General features: G+C 42.7%; 1 protein-coding gene across 2 annotated transcripts in view; it reads left to right on the top strand.

Annotated features, from left to right (window-relative positions):
- LOC124272950 (inverted formin-2-like) overlaps positions 1–17,778 on the top strand; it is a 53,759-nt gene that overhangs the window by 26,669 nt on the left and 9,312 nt on the right. For both annotated transcript variants that reach the window (XM_046708225.1, XM_046708275.1), the window contains exons 3-4: positions 12,753–12,868; positions 16,658–16,817. In XM_046708225.1, coding sequence (XP_046564181.1) covers positions 12,753–12,868; positions 16,658–16,817 — 276 coding nt within the window. The remainder of the gene's footprint in view (positions 1–12,752; positions 12,869–16,657; positions 16,818–17,778) is intronic.

Here is a 17,778-nt window from a genome sequence, read left to right as displayed (position 1 = left end):
TAACATGACACTGTGACGCTGGTATTGATGTGAATCTGAACCAGTATAGGTTTTTGTCAAGACGTCAACATGTTATTGTGATATGATATATGTAGAGTGTCAGCTCGTACACAGATCCAGGAGCGTGGGCCCGTTACGTCTGGATATTTTTCTTTCATTTCATTATGCTTATATTTAACTATATTCAGTTAGAAACTTGAGAAAAGAGATAAGTTGCTACGTTTACCTGTATCGCAGGTGCGTGGTACAGTCAATCACTATTGTGTCGAAGTTAAAGGTACATACATACTTCGACATATCCGAGGTTCAGTACAACTGCTAAGTGATGACTAAATAAGTGAGTGAGTTTAGTTTTACGCCGCACTCAGCAATATTCCAGCTATATGGCGGTGGTCTGTAAATAATCGAGTCTGGACCATATACAGTCCAGTGATCAACAGCATGAGCATCGATCTGCGCAATTGGGAACCGATGACATGTGTCAACCAAGTCAGCGAGCCTGACCACCCGATCCTGTTTGTCGCCTCTTACTACAAGTATGGGTTGCTGGAGATTCTTACCCGGACCTTCACGGGTCGATGACTAAATAATAAATAGGCAGGAATTCAGCTTTCCTTCGAGACAACTATAAGGTCGACACAACAGGAGTTGTGCTCAGTTCCATTGAGGGGCTGTGGGTAGCCTCGTGGTGACAAGTATTTGGTAGTCTCACTGTAGACCCGGGGTCGATTCCCCACATGGGTACAATCGGTTCACTCTTCAACGAAAGCAGAAACCCATTTCTGGTGTCCCCTGTTAATCACGACCAAAGATAAATGATTAGATTCTCACTCATAAATCTTAATAACGTGTAGACGGTTATCGGTTCATGCTTCAACGAAACCAGAAAGAACACCTATATGTGTGTCGCGAGCCTGTTAATCACGACCAAAGATAAATGGATTTACCGAACCCAGCTCATTCGAGATAACCAAACCTCCCCACTTTCCGTATCTTCATTCGGCTTATCTCGGCAGAAATCGGGTGTATGGAATTGGCAAATTCCCCGTTGTGCCTATTACCTATGAACTCGACGTAAACTTTCACCACTCTGCGTGTCGGCGTTTGGCCTTTAGTTAACCTTCTCTTGTCGTTATTTGTATGCATTCAACAGATGCTCCGTTAAAGAGAGTAACAACAGAGCTGACAGGATGTATGCTAATTTGAGAGTTCACGGCTGGTCGTCTCCGAAGTAACTGGAACTAGTTTCAGCTGCCTGTCTCTCTGTCCCTGGACCAGATTATTGTCCATTCCCCCTAGACTAACAACTAGTCTCTGAATATATATAATTTTGATAGTAACAAACAAGCCCATTTATATTGAAAAGGAGCCCTAGGGAGACCAGAGATTCAGATTCCTGAACCTGAGGGAATCTAGACTTGCTTTATTTAGAGCTTTAGCACTGCAGAGAGGGCTTGGCAGTGGGGAAAATAATGTTCAAGGTCTGTACGACAGACTACATTCCCCCCTGCCCTTTCTAAAGCCTTAAATGAAGCAAGTCAAGATTTTCCTCAGGTTAAGTATTCTGAAAATCGCATTTCACTGGGGCTATAGACTTGCACAAGTCTCTAAGGTAAAAATTAATAGTTTTAAATGACAATTTCTATTTTAAAAAAATGAATATCAAACTGGGGTCCTTAGATGTACAGTCCGCATATATAGACTTGACTCTCTCGAAGGATAGACTTACTATACATCCATGGACTCAGCATTCAGTACAGCCTTGAGGTAAAACTACTGGGGTCCCTTTAAATGGAATTAAACAATCATATATATTCAGAGAGTAAACATTAGCCTGTAGTTTCAGGTGCCAATAATTATCTTATACCGTGTGATGACTATAATGCTGTCTATTGTTTAAGTTGGATTTTCACACATAAACGACTCTGAAAATGTCCTGAAACATTTTCATTGAAACTGTTAGAAGTACCAGTTTCCTTAAAGGCAACCTTTGTATGTAGTTCTTTGTAAAGAGCAGTCTCCCAGGGTATGCGAATATGGTCGGGACATCAGAAATGGATTTCACATATTATAAACATGATGAGTGGAATCGAACCAGGGACTTCAGGATAACTAGCAAACGCTTTAACCACTAGGCTACCCCACCGTTCAGAGAGCAGATTAAGGCGATTGACTGAAGTAAGACTAACGTGATTGCGATTATAATTTTTATGTATATATCCTCTATGTAATAACTGTTCAATTAAGGCGACAAAATTATTTTGATAACCACCTGAAATATTTGCTAAAAGTCCATTGCACGATTCAAACTTCATTCTAAGTACATGTATGTGGTTATGAATCACATATCTACCATAAACATTTTGAGAGCTTTGCTAAAGCCTTGAGTGTAACCCTGATCATATGTCTTTAGAGCACGAATGTATCAGAATTCCAGAAAGAACGTGCTTGGTGATGCCTCAGAAGCTATGAAATGTAGACACCTAATACTGGAGCTGTTGGAATATTGGTCGACATAATGGGAAGGTGGAAAGCGAAATGGAAATTGACTATTACATCTGGTCATGTTTGTGAGATGCAAGAATGGAAGAACAACGGGTCACGTACTCTTGCCTGTCAGCAATCGTATAAAGAATCCCGGCTGTGACGATAATCGTTCGAGTTTGCAAAGCCATGACGGTGGTGATATTTTTAACATAATGTATAGGCACGGAGCAAATGCCCAAAGGTGTTCCTTGTGTAAGTATGGATCAACTCCTCCTTGATCTAGGTTATATGTCTCGGTTTTAACAACAAGAAAAGTGATGTAATATTACCGATCAAGAAGGACTGTGGGGTAGCCTAGTGGTTAAAGCTTTCGCTCATCACGCCGAAGACCCGGCCGGGTTGATTCCCCACATGGGTACAATCGGTGAAGCCCGTTTCTGGTGTCCCCCGCCGTGATATTGCTTAAGTATTGCTTAAGGCGACTTAAAACTAAACTCACTCACTCACCTAGAAACCCGGGCCCCGTTCCACAAAGCGATCTTAGCCCTACAGCCACAGTAAGCCTATGCTTAACATGGGGGATGCGTTTATCGTACTGTTAAGATCACTTTTTGCAACTGGGGCCAGGATGCTGTTGTACAGGGTGATATTAACCCTAAGATGAGCGTTACTGAGGGCCTGTTCGATTAGTGCAACACTGGTTTTGGTTTGTGAAACTGGTTTCTCCTGTTATAAACGAGTGTCTATTTTCGGATATATGGTTTCAAAGTGAAACTTGTTTCTGGTTTTATAAACGAGTGGATGGTTTCACCATCCGGTTTCAAAATGGATAAAACAATTGTCTCAGCTACTATATATGTGGAACAAATTGGATGACAGCATTGCCGTGGATAATATTTTTTGTCATTTTATCAGGGAATTAGAAATGAGATGCTTTTGCAGGTAAATAGTGATTTTAAGCTACAAGTTACATAAAATAGTCATGTTCAATAGACTGGGGATTTATATAATATTTTCCTAGTTCTCAGTTGATTTTCATCCTTATTTTGGTTACAGAAACTGCTGCTCTATTTTGCCACCAAGATCAGCTGAACTTCGTTTCCGCCATGTTTGTTGTGAGAGAACGCGAAACAGAAACTGCGAAACCTGCCTCTCGGAGATGGTTTCGAAGTTTCAGAACCCAGTTTTAGGTTTCGACATAATCGACAATACCTCAACATAGACATACGACCTACGCTAGGGTTGTTTTGTACAACGGCACCCCACATTATACATCTTCAGACACAGAGACATATCGCATCGGAGTGTAATGAGTTAAAAAGCAAGGAAACGGTTTGGGAATAGCTCTGATAATTAGCACCAGGTGTATTTGAATGACGAATCGGTTACTTCGTACTGCATCAAATCTGCACCTTCCTCCTGTAGTTCCCGTTTATTGGACATTGCAATTGCGTAGTTAGAGATGTGGATTACTTCCGGTTTTACTGACAACTTAATGACACTTTCACCAATCAAATCAAAGCTTCACTTAACATCACAGGAGTTCCAGGGAAACTTCAAAGGGGATTTATGAAGGCAACCTCACTCCAAACTAAGAAGACTTACGATTGGTTATTTATCCAATTAATGTGCTAATTCCTGGAATATGGGATTCCGCTCTCAAACAGAGTTGCGTTATGACCTGAATAGTCTGTGTGTTTTTGAACTTTCGTACACGGAACTGTGACCTATTTCATAAAACAAACAGTGTTACTACTATGCCACACTGTGCTTATTCTTTGTTATCTAAGCACACTCTTTTATAAATTATATATTTGTTCCTAAAATTTCTGGACATACGTAAAGTGTGCTGAAGTTGCATGAAAAAACATGTTGCCCGTTTTCTAGACATGCCTTATGTTCTGAAAAGAATGTTTTTGTCGTAAAAGTGTTTGGAAAGTCCAAGGACAACCCCAGTGTTCTTGGTGTAATTAATATAATGTTAAAGCATGAGACTTATTGATTTGACTTTATCTAGGCAAAACAAACCATAAACTCACCCAATCCTCGGAACGGTACCCTGGAGAGATAATCTGTCACACGAAACAGTTCGTGAGTTGATGTTATAGCAGTGTGGAATAGTTTACAATAATTAGTAATGCACATACCTGCCTAACCCTGCATGTGACACGCACGCACGCACGCACGCACACACACACAAACACACACACACACACACACAAAGTACTCCTGGTGGGGTTTATTACTGCATGGGGGCAGTGGGGTAGCCTACTGGTTAACGCGTCCGCTGGTCGCGCCGAAGACCCAGGTTTAATTCCCCATGCAGAGAACGATATGTGAGGCCCATATCTGATGTCTGTGATCGTGATATTGCTGGAACAGTATACAAAACGGCGTAAAAACACATTGACTCATTCACGCACTCATTTGCTCCCACTAAATGCCCAACGCCATATCTATACGAACACGCGTGTACGCACACTCGCACACACACACACCACCCCTTCCAATATTTTGTAAACATTTCGATCTCTACGATGAGGTTTCATGAGTCAGAGTCATCAAACGCCACCAGCCGCCCGTGTCCATGCATCACCGACACACCGGCCTCCGTGGTGTTAAGTTAAACATGGCGGTGACTGGGCAGTTATTCATTCATTCGAAGAGGTGTTAAACTGTCATAAATATTCAAGAGTTTTCGACAATGCTCTGTTGTGCTTATTTTATCCCATGAAGGATGAAACACTTGGTGACGGTTGTAGCTGAAAACCCAGACTATAATAATTGTCAGTAGACGTGGCCCGTGTCTGTAGCACGTGTCAGCTGACCAGACTCCCATTTCTCCAAACAAACGTAAGTCTGAGTTTTACGCAAATTTGAGAAGACTCGATAAAATGCATTTTCCGAAATAAACTCAAAAAGATAGATGAGGTTTTTTCGGTGTTTATTTATACTTTTTCAGAAACTAAGTTACAAACTCAGCTGTTTCAAATTTGAGAGCAAACTTAACTTTGTTTCCCGATCCGTAAAGCGTTCGTAGCGCTGCGACATTCGTAAGCCAATGATAACTTATAGAGTTACGACGGGTCGTAACGTTACGAACGGTTTGTGGATCGGGGCCCAGAGCTGTATACGTTGCCCATATATGTAACACTTATTGGCTGAAAGAGCGGTGTAAGTGGCCCGTATTAATACCTCTTGTTCCCTCTCTCGAGTCGATGAGTGGCATACATCTACCTGCATTATCTCAAGGGATTGCCTTTATCACTGAACCCCCCTGCCTTGCCCCAGGGTTAGACAACAGGGCATTAGCACGGCGTGCACGTTGGGCCTGCAGGTATCTGTACGACAGATGGTTATCTTGGCCAGACGGTGCACTGAGGGTTGGCTATACGCAGAGACAATATCAAAAATGTCTCACTGGCTGTTGAATACACATGTATACACATGGAAAAAAGTATCGCAACACCTATGATTTTTACCCCTATAGCCATATAAAGTAGCGGGCAAAAGGAAGTATAGGTCCTCTTTCAGTATCACTAAAAGACAAACGAAAGACGATATCTTGGTGAAGTGAAGGTGATTTTATCCAGTCATCAAAAGACAATAATCAACACAAAGAAACACCATTGGATTGTTTCAACATCAGTCATAACTTTGAATGAAACATACCGGGGGCAGAATTTGATGAATCCATTTTTACTCTATAGTCACTGTTGGTAACACTGTACACGACCATGAAGCTTTACCATTGTTAATAACGCGTGTGACCTCCTGCCACGTCAATACAGGCCCGGACACGTCTCCTCATCGACGTGGTCAAACGTCAAATGACGTCAGCAGGTATGCGGTTCCATTCCTCTCTGAGCGCACGTCCCAGTTCTTGACGATCATGTGGAATGGGTATGCGGCGCCTGATTTGCCTGTTCAAGTGATCCCATAAGTGTTCAATGGGATTCATATCCGGAGAACAGGCAGGCCACGGCAGAACATGAACGTTGTTTTGCTGCAAGACGTTGATTGTTGCTCTCGCCGTGTGGGGCCTCGCGTTATCATGCTGGAATATGACACCCTGTGGCTGAGTTTGCAAGAAAGGCAAGACAACTGGCTGCAGAACTTGTTGAATGTACTGATGTGCATACAGATGTCCATTTATCAGCACCAGTGGAGTTTTTACGTCACCACAGATACCGCCTCATACCATCACACCACCACCACCGTAAGGATGAACTTCTTGGATGCATGGACGTGCTAAACGTTCACCACGACGTTGGTACACACGCTGACTGCCATCATTCCGGTACAGGCTGAAGCGGCTTTCGTCTGTGAATAGGACTCGTCGCCAATTCCGTACTTGCCACCTGTAAACTTGTCGTGCCCACTGCAGTCGATTACGCCGATGTTGAGGGGTCAAGGCCATGCCACGGAAGGGCCGGTATGCCGGAATTCCTGCTGCACGCAATCTTCTCGACACTGTACGTCGACTGATACCATGACCCAGTGCCGTTTCAAAACGTCACAAAACGGTTGCGCAGGTGAATCGTCCGGATGTAGCGGTCTTCTTGCGGCTTTGTGACACGTGGTCTTCCACTCCGGGGTCTGTCTTGGGTCCGACCAGTGTGCCTGTACCGTTTTAAAAGCCTGGACACTGTCAATGGTGTGCAGCGGAACGTTCGGGCAATATGAGCTTGGGTAGCTCCCATTTCGGCCATTCCAATGGCTCTCTCTCTTTACTTCGTGGGTCAATCGTGGCATTCCTGTTGTGTGTTTTCACTTGCTGTGATACTGCAGCCTTCGGCAACCCCATTTAAACCACATTTCTGCACGTGCATTTCATGGAATTGAACTTAACCACGAGTCACACTTTTTCCGCGTTTTAGACCTCCAGCACCACAAGAGGCGTTTCTGTGATACTTAGTATTTACAATACTTTTGGAACGTATGCAGTCATGTCTATAACCATGCACTCACATTTGGTTTTCTCAAAAACGCTCACTTCATAAGAATTTGAAAAACCTATACTTTCTTTTGCCCGCTGGTTTATATTCAGATCATAGTTATGTTTGTTTGTATGTATGGTTATTTTGGCCCTTCGGAAGCACCATACATCTATTCTAGACATGCCCGTGCTACAATCAAAGGCGAGCATCACGTGCATTACGTGTGGCCGTTATTAAGTAAATATCAAGTTTCAGTGAACAGCTCTTACTGCTCGATAACTTGGAAAATTTATTTCTTTGTTGATAAGCAAATATGGGACCTCATCAACGGACAACACCTCAAAGCTGGCATGTTATTGTCATTGAGGGTTATTGCAAGAGATGTTAGTTGTCCAGCGACTACCAGCCGATGTCTAGAAAACCTCAGCAAACCAATGACATCAAGGAGCGTTCGTGACGACCACAAGTCACAACTCCTTGGGACGATACAGAATCACAAAACTTCATCCGTTTTTGTCAAGTGGAGTGTTAACACAAAGCGGCTTGCATATCGTCGTCTGTCCATCAGAACGGTCCGACATTGCCCAAAATCAGCCGGGTGCAGATCTGTTGTTATCCCTAGAGCACAAAGCAGCACAGCTCGGCGTCACTGGAACTTGAGGCCATGTGGATGAGTCCACTGGTCGGACGAGTCGACTTCTTTTGTTCATGACTGATATCCATGTTCGTGTGCCGCAGAAACACTGCATACGCATAATGGAGTATCTTGGAGCAAGTACCGTTTGGCGGGGATCAATGATGGTGTGGGGATCCGGAGTGCCTCTCACTGGACTGTAAACTTGACATTGTGACGATCAAGCAAAATCTGAATAGACAACGGTACATCACTGACATCCTAGACGGGGTTGTTGTACCACATTTCGATGGCCATCCTCTGAACACAAGGCTTACTTTCATGGACGACAACACAAGGCTACATCGTGCACTCACAGTTGGTGATTTCTCTGTCACGAGTCGGTGATTTCTCTACCAGGGCACCCCAGGAATCTAGAATTCAGTCCCACGAAGCATGTTTGGGATATTATGGGTCGCTGAACACGCCTAGAGACATCCACCAATACTAAATCAAAATATTGAAATTCGTTCAATTCATAGACATGAAACGCCTAAATCACTCAAACCTATACCAAAGTTAAAGGTCAAAGTCGTTTTTCTAATATCTAGCTGAAAACGGATAAATTATACATTTTTATTGTTATATATACTCATGGAAACAAATAAAGGAACACATGAAAGGACATGTGTTCCTTTATGCTTTTCCGGCTTTTCACCCACAGTGCAATACAAAGCATGCGAAGAAACCTGGAAAAGAATATAGGAACACTTATGCTTTCATGTGTTCCCTTATTTCTTTCCATGAGTATATTTACTATGACGATCACGTCCTTAATCTTGGGAAGCCATTTATGAAAACCTCTTGGTGGCACAAGCGTTTCATATCAATATATCTATTTGCTCATGCCTGTATCTCTCAAGAACATTGTAACTAAACCAGCGTCGTCAACAGCGTGTCCAACGTTGCACGTTACTATAGATTACGTTTCGGAGCCCATGTCCCCAATGGTGTCTTGGCATGAACATAATGGTTTATTGGATTACATGTAGGTAGCTGTTCAGGCGTCAGTTACGCCTCAATACTGAATGTTATATAGTGAAGGGCGATCAATATCGGAACCTATTGTCAATACCATGCGTTACAGAACGCCTCCTTGGTGTAGTGGATTGAGTGTCTGTCCTGAGACGGAATGGTCGATAGTTCGATCCCCGGCCGCGTCATGCAATGGCGTTAAAAGATTGTACTTGTGGGCTCGGAAGCGGTGTTTCGTGTCTGAGTGGGGTATCCCTGTTAAACTGCCACATGGCATCTTAGTGGGCTATTATGCCCAAGACTACAACTGTTTTAGTGCCGACCCGTGAAGATCCGGGTTAAAATTAGTTTCAGCAACCCATGCTTGTCGTAAGAAGCGACTAACGGGATCGGGTGGTCAGGCTCGCTGACTTGGTTGACACGTGTCATCGTATCCCAATAGTGTAGATCGAGGCTCATGATGTTGATCACTGGATCGTCATACCGAACTATGAAACAATTTACATGTTGGTCATTTATATTCTAAAGTAACTTAACCAATATGTCATGTGAAAACCTTTAAACTCAAAAAGTAAATTCAAACTATACAACAATTTATTCAAATACATTATCCTTTCATGAGTTGTTTGATCGGCATTCATTATTCATTACTCGAATGCTTCTTGGACGGAACTATTCATGAGATCTACTAGTTCTTGGTAGTGGTACTCGTAATCCATGCATTGGACACCAGTATGAATTCTCTTGAGGACGTAAACTAAGAATTAAGATATACAGGTATTCTCAGTAATCTAGGCCCTGTTCCTCAAAGCGATCTTAGCGCTACGATGATTGCAACTCCCTTCCTTTAACACAGGCTTACGACAGTCGTAACTCTACCTGCTTAAAGGTTCCTGTCGTACTCACGAAATGGACATATGTTATCTTTACAATACGTGTCTTAATAGTTTAAATAGTTTGCCATTATGTCAAACATATTTTTTCATATACAAGATTGAAACTATAAGCTAATAAATTTCTTCAAAGGCGTTTAGAAGTTGGTGTAGTGATACAAGACAAATGTGGTAAACAATTTCTTTATTTGTTTATCACGACGTTTCTGGGCTAGTTCTTGTCCCTTCTTCACGTGGATGATGATGATGATGATGATGATGATGATGAAGTGATCATCCACCTGAAAAAGGGGCAATAACTAGCCCAGAAACGTCGTGATAAAAAAGAAAGAAAGAAGTTGTTATCCATACAATTTGTCTTGTATAAGTTTGAAACAGCTATATAATTATGTAAATGCGTTGTCAGCACTAACATTTCGCAATGTCTGTGAAAGGTACAAACCCTGTAGGCGTCTGTCGTGTGTTCTTTTAGTATCATTCCTAAAACACTTCCATGGCAATATCGTGATATGTTACACATTTGGTTTCTCATCCAACTTTGCGCTGTTACATCTGGAGGCATTATGGGTCTGCACTGAAAAAAGAAACAGGTTTATCTCTAGTCGATATTGAAAGTGGTACTCTATATTAAATTATGGAACATAATGGCCATAAAGTACATTTATGCACGAAGATATATAATGGCGGAATTTTCTACAAGAGAGTTTGTCCTCTCCATTTGTAGCATATCTGTAACATATCACGTCTATCTGTAACATACATCCCCTCAACTGTAGCATATATCACGTCTGTCTGTAACATTCATCCTGTCTATATGTAGCATATATCCCATCTATATGTAGCATATATCCCGTCTATCTGTAGCATACATCTCGTCTATATGTACCATATATCACGTCTATATGTAGCATATATCCCGTCTATCTGTAGCATACATCTCGTCTATCTGTAGCATATATCCTGTCTATCTATAGCATATACCCACTTATTTGTAGCCTTCGATTTGAGCCCCATTTAATTCACAGGATGCAAAAAACATCCATGCCAAATTCAATAAAAATATTTCCCACGACCTCTGTCAGCTACTACAGAGAACACCTGGCGAGATGGAGAAAATGACGTCACTTCTGAGGTGACATATGACGCTTCTGGGTACAAGGTATTCATGGTAACAGATAGCCGGGATGTATTTTAGTCTACCAGATATTGTATAAACCATACAGTAAGAAAAACTGTTGCTAGTAACTCCTGGTTTTTGGTAATATGAGAGTTGTTTATAACAGGGAAGAGAAAAGAGTATGTTTTCGTACAGAGTATTTTTAGAATTAGGTGTCACATCTTTGTCAGCACCTGAGACTACTAGCGTCATTTGCAACACACGATTGGTATGAGATGATGTATCTCACAATGCGGCACCAATCTACATGACCGCGAGTGAATCTACTCTCGCATGAAATGCGCGTTTGTGGTAGACATATTTGGCTCCTGCACACATTATTGTAGCTACACTACGAACAATTCGCAGCATGAGTCACACTAGACCTTCGTCACTTTACTGTCACAGTAACACACAAACACGAATGGCCCAGTCGAGCAAGGCGCCGCAAATCGACAACAGGGTTGCGTCCCTTGAGTCGACCGGAAACTCTTGATCGTGGGTTCGAATCCTAGTTCGGCCCTGTTATGTTCCTCTGTTTGTCACCACCATGACCATGCTGGAGGGTTACACAAAAATGCTAAATGCCTACTACGTGCATCACATTCCTTCCACATTTAGCTAACGCCGTGATATAACTGGAATATTGCTGAGTGCGGCGTTCAGCAACAAACCAACCAACAACAGTAAAGCCTTTTTTAATTACTTGGTTTACGGGTTTAAAAAATAAATATTAGGTCGGTAGGGAGAATAAGAAAAAGGGAATATGGAGATGTTATTTGCACACTTGACTGGAATCGAGTCTGGACCAGACAATCCAGTGATCAACAGCATGACCATCGATCTGCGCAATTGGGAAGCGATGACATGTGTCAATCAAGTCAGCGAGTCTGACCACCCGATCCCGTGAGTCGCCTCTTACGACAAACATGGGCTACTGAAGATCAATTTTAACCCGGATCTTCACGGGTCTATGCTTCAGCATATGGAATACTGTTCAATGCGACGCTCAACCAAACTGCCTCATTCATTATAGTTTGCTTGTCTGTTTGTTTGTTTGCTTAACACCGAACGCAGCTTCCTTCCAGCTATGTGATCGTGTCTGTACATAGTCGGGTCTTGACCATACAATCCAGTGATTGACATTATGAGCATTGATCTACACAATTGGAGTGAGTGAGTGAGTTGGGTTTTACGCCGCTTTTAGCAATATTCCAGCAATATCACGGCGGGGGACACCATAAATGGGCTTCACACATTGTGCCCATGTGGGGATTCGAACCTGGGTCGTCAGCGATACGAGCCGACGCTTTAACCATTAGGCTACCCCACCGCCCCTCTACACAATTGGAATACGATGACATGCATCATCTAACCTTCTGCCTGTGACGACAAGCATGGGTTGCTAAAGACCATGTTTACCCGGATCTTTACGGGTCCATACACCATAGTGAATGTTAGAAGACTCCATTGCCAAAAACAACTAACAGCTAACAAACGACGCTGACAGTGAAAATACTGGATACCCTTTACAATTCACGTCCAGACCAGTGAGTGGAACAATTCCTGCATTAATATACTGGACTGTGATGTTGTTAAAACTGATGTCTGTTTCCTCCTCTCCCCAGCTCTAGAGACGAACAACGTGATGGTGAAGCTGCAGATCTTCGAACTGCTGTCGGCGCTGTGTGTGTACTCGAGGGATGGCTACGACCTGACTCTGGACGCCCTCGAGAGATACAAGGTATGGTAATCAGTAAAACTTGTGGGTGATCGATAGTCACTAGATCGATGCCTTTCAACAAATCCCGTGAATAATGTAGGCACATGTGTTTAGCAATATGCCCCAACCTCCACGCCATCGCCAACAGCACACCATAACACCACCGCCAGCAAATGTAACACCAGCCCAACTACCCATAAATAAAACAGACCGCCTCTAAGACCCGGTGCTCTTCCCCCATCCCCAACCCCCATCCTCTACTCGTCAGAATGTTTGTTGACAAACAGTTTCCAGCTTAAATATTAAAATTATAATGCAATATATACCATTTACACGGAAAGAGCACCACCAATTTTAAAAGAATCTAAAATATAAGATCAAGCATTAAAATGTAAAAGAAAAAAGAATATTATAATGGTTAGCTCCTAACCCCATTCAATGTGGTATCAGCTTTGTTGGTTGGCAGTGGGTTTATCTGGCTCTAAGATATATTTCAACACACGCCATCAAACACGCAGCGTTCATCTGGTTTGTTTACCTGCACCGCACCCTGTCTTTGTTAAATAGTTCCACCAAACTGTAAACTTGCAGCGAGTACGATACACCTGTGTGCGACTATAATAATACTGTCACTGACTAAATAACAACCCTTCGTTATATCACGTATTGTGAAACTTAGGAAGATGATGACAAACTCGCAGGTGAGGATTCTTCTTTTAAAACTTAATCTATTTCAAACGAAATAATGTATCCCGCTAGAAACTGAATCCGTTCACTTAACCTAGTCACGTTACCAATGTTGAGTCTTACAACATTCACTCATGCAACATCTGTAACAGGCTACGTTATAGTGAGTGAGTGAGTAGGGTTTTACGCCGCTTTTAGCAATATTCCAGCAATATCAGGGTCGGGGACTCCAGAAATTGGCTTCACACATTGTACCTATGTGGGGAATCGGACCCGGGTCTTCGGGGTGATACCGAGCGCTTTAACCCATAGGCGCACGCACACGCACACACACACACACACACACACATACTCACACATCCCCCACGTTATAGCATGACAGCATTGAACATATTGATGCCATGTTAATATCGTGTATATTGTAATGCTATGGTAGGTTAGAAACATGTATATTGCCGAGTTATAGCATGTCAGTGTCATGTATATTCCATTCCAAGGCTATGAGGACGAGATGATGTGTAATATAGGGTATATAATTATGTTTACCGGAAACAGGAAGCCACCTGACATTTCCAGAGGTTGGTTTCCTGGCGTGATGGGTTCTCCATTTTATGAAATATATTAACCACAGCACATATCCTGTACATTATATCTAACTTCGGGCGTGGTGGTTACAGGTTTAGGGATTCATCATGTGTTAATTGCGTAACTGCGTCGAACGAGTCGGGGGGAAACGTATCTTACGCAACACGTTATGAACTCGCTGTAGCAATTTCAATAATTAATAAAAACATGCTTATGCTATGAATGGAATCTTACAATGGACTTCTGTACACGATTGGGTAGCATAGTGGTTACAACCTTCGCTCGTCACGCCGAAGGCCCGGTTCGATTCCCCACATGGGTTCAAAGCGTGAGGTCCATTTCTGGTGTCCGCCGCCGTGATATTGTGGGAATATTGCTAAAAGCGGCGTAAAACTGATCACACAAACTCACTCACTCACTCTTATAACCGGAATAGTGCTATACGGCGTTGAACAACAAACAAATATAGGTGTTCGCACATCACGCGACCTGACGCATGGAGGTTGTGTGACTGTATTAATGGCATACTGCCAACTGACTCCCGACTAGAGTAAATATTTCCGTGAAAGAAAACAAAAACACTCCTGCAGATGAAAGTAAAACAACATTGCTTTGTTTATTCCTTGATATCAAAATAAATTGCCCATCCAAACCAGCATCCGGCTTGGTTGGCTACATCACAGGGCCTGGGCCCCGTTTCACAAAGCTATCGTAGCGCTACGACTGTCGTAAGTCCATGCTACAGCATAGGTGGTACGATTCCTACGAGAAAAGTTACGAGATCTTAGGCTTACGAGAGCTTTGTGAAACGGGGCCCTGGACTATATGCCTTATATGAGTAACCAAGAGGAAACAAAGACCCATCTGTTTGTTGTATTTTTTTATGTCCCGGGTGTTAGTTACAACACACAATTCATCAACACGTTGACATGCATCCTACACATGGCTTTGTGGGGAAATACTCTGGTATAACACGCATATATGATGGACAATGATAACATGATGATAGCAGTAGTTTTGTTGGTTTGTTGTTGTTGTTGTTGTTGTTGTTTATTGCCGCACTCACAAATGTTCCAGCTGCACGTCTGTCTGCCAATCATCGAGGTTGGACCAGACCAGAATATCTAGTGATTGATATCATGAGCATTAACCTACGCAACTGGAATACGATGATGTGCGTCTATCAATCCAGCGATCGGGGCATTAATGCAGCCTAGTGGTTAAAGCGTTCGCTCATCATGACGAAGACCCGGGTTCGAATCCCCACATGGGTAAAATGTGTGAAGCCAATTTCTGATGTCCCCCGCCGTGATGTTGCTGGAATATTGCTAAAGGCATAAACCCAACCCACTCACTAACACTATAATTTAAGGGGTACGGGTGGCCCACTCGTCTAAGGCGCCACACTTTGCTGTACTGAGTTGTGTCCCTTGGACAGACACCTATGATCGTGGGTTCGAATCCGGTTCGTTCGTTATGTTTCTAAGTTTGTCAGCGCCATACTCACCTACGACATTATTTACTTGCGTAAATGCGAATGTAAATTACTTTACTGGCCAATGCGAATGTTGTGGTGGAAAAACGACAACAGAGGCATGAACTGACCAAACCGAAACATGAGTCTCATTAACCTATTCACACAATGACCTACTTTTCAGCCGATCCGAATTTTCTCGTGTGAGAGTGACAATAGACATCACAAACAACTATGGTTACACTGAATTCCAATTCCTTGTTTCATAAGAAAATGGTATTTACAAATGAATTATAATTTTAAACTTTAATAACATCGCATTTCTATATTTTATGGCGAGTCGTGGGCAGCATGACCTTAACTAAGACGTGATAGGCTGCCCCAGTTTGATGAGGTCGTAAAATGATTCACAGTGCATCTGGCTCACTGGTTACACCTGTTATGTGTTTTTTGTGCTTATTCAGTGTAGTTCTGTAACGCATAATGTGATTGATATAATATTAGGTCCGTACCAGACCGCCAAACGTTTCTAGCGGCAGAGCCTCGTTTTGAGATGTCCACGATTTCCAGGTTTCTGTTTGTCAGTGTTCGCTGTACGACAGAGCAGGCTGCACGACATGTTTGCAAGGATTATAAGGAGGCGTAGTGTTGCAATGTACAAGTGCTTAGATGTATCAATAATACTGATTAATATTTATCCAGTTAAATGAATTGGTCTCAAAATTCTGGACTGGTTATTGTACTAAGTTGCGCAATAGGACGGAACCCTGTCAGCAGGAAACGAGACTGTTGTCTAGTCAATGTTTTGACTTGGTGGGGTAGCCTAGCGGTTAAAGCTTTCATTCTTCACGTCCATGACCCGGGACGATTCTCCACATGGGTAAAATGGTGTGAAGCCTATTTCTAGTGTCCCCCGCCGTGATATTGCTGGAATATTGCTAAAAGCGGCGTAAAACCATACTCAATCTAACACTCACTTGCATTACGAACTATACACTATAACTAACATCTGTGTTGTCGTGATTCATGTCATCGTATCTAATGTCGTGTCGTTGCTGTTGCAGGCGTGGCAGAAGCTGCCGTACCGGTTCAGCTTGTTGGTTAACGAGCTGAAGAGAGCAGACCTGACAAGTTACCGCATCAGCGTCATCGCCCTCATCAACTCCATCATTGTCGCCAACGAGAACATCAGGGACAGAGTTAGGATCAGGAACGACTTCGTCTGTAAGCAGATATGCATGATTGTGATATCTTAAAATGATATCGTCCAAGCGACCATAACCCGCACTGACTGACTTGCTGTGTAATCCATGTTGTTGCGTTATATGTTTGTTTGTTTTCTAACGCCGCACTCAGCAATATTCCAGCTATATGGCGACTGTCTGTAAATAATGGAGCCAGGACCAGACAATCCAGTGATCAATAGCATAAGCATCGATCTACGCAATTGGGACACGATGACATGTGTCAACCAAGTCAGCGAGCCTGACCACCTGATCCCGTTAGTCGCCTGTGACGACAAGCATGGGTAACTGAAGATCAATTCTAACCCGGATCTTCACGGGTCGTTTAGTGAATAACCAACGGATCTATGTCATTGTCAGCAACAGTACATACACCTCACGGCGGCCTGTGGTCGATAGCATGAGCATGGATAAATGTTGACAGGTCACAATAACTTCTGAATATCACCCATAGTTTTTTAATGAGAAAGTCTCTAAAATGTGGGGTTCATGTTAGTCCGTTATTTCACTGTTGGGCGGAGCTACATGTAAACGTCAGAGCGTCAAGAACAATGGATGACGTCATCTTCAACTATTTGAGACAATGCCTCACATTGCTATAGGCCTCTTCGCAAACGGTGTAAAGAGTAGAATCATACTTATTTAGTTTATATATCGTATACAATATAAGAATTCAGAAAATAATATGACTTATATGCGTGCCCTTATGGATAAAACTATAGTATACGTCAAGGTTAAGTGTAACGGTGTCGCATCTACAATAAACTTTAACGTTGTTACATTTCCATTCATAGTCGCTGGTTGCTACAGAGTATGACTAGAGATAACAGGGTCATGTGTATCTCCCGCGTACACACCTTGTGTATTAATACACCTAACCACGAGACACGCTCGGTACGTGTGATTGTATCACACTTATCTACGTTTAGAATCCTTACGCG

Source organism: Haliotis rubra, unplaced genomic scaffold (assembly GCF_003918875.1).
Source record: "Haliotis rubra isolate DU_JTF1 unplaced genomic scaffold, ASM391887v1 Scf1, whole genome shotgun sequence".
Taxonomy (NCBI): domain Eukaryota; kingdom Metazoa; phylum Mollusca; class Gastropoda; order Lepetellida; family Haliotidae; genus Haliotis; species Haliotis rubra.
The sequence above is the reverse complement of the archived record's forward strand: the minus strand, read 5'-3'. Positions and strand labels throughout refer to the sequence as shown.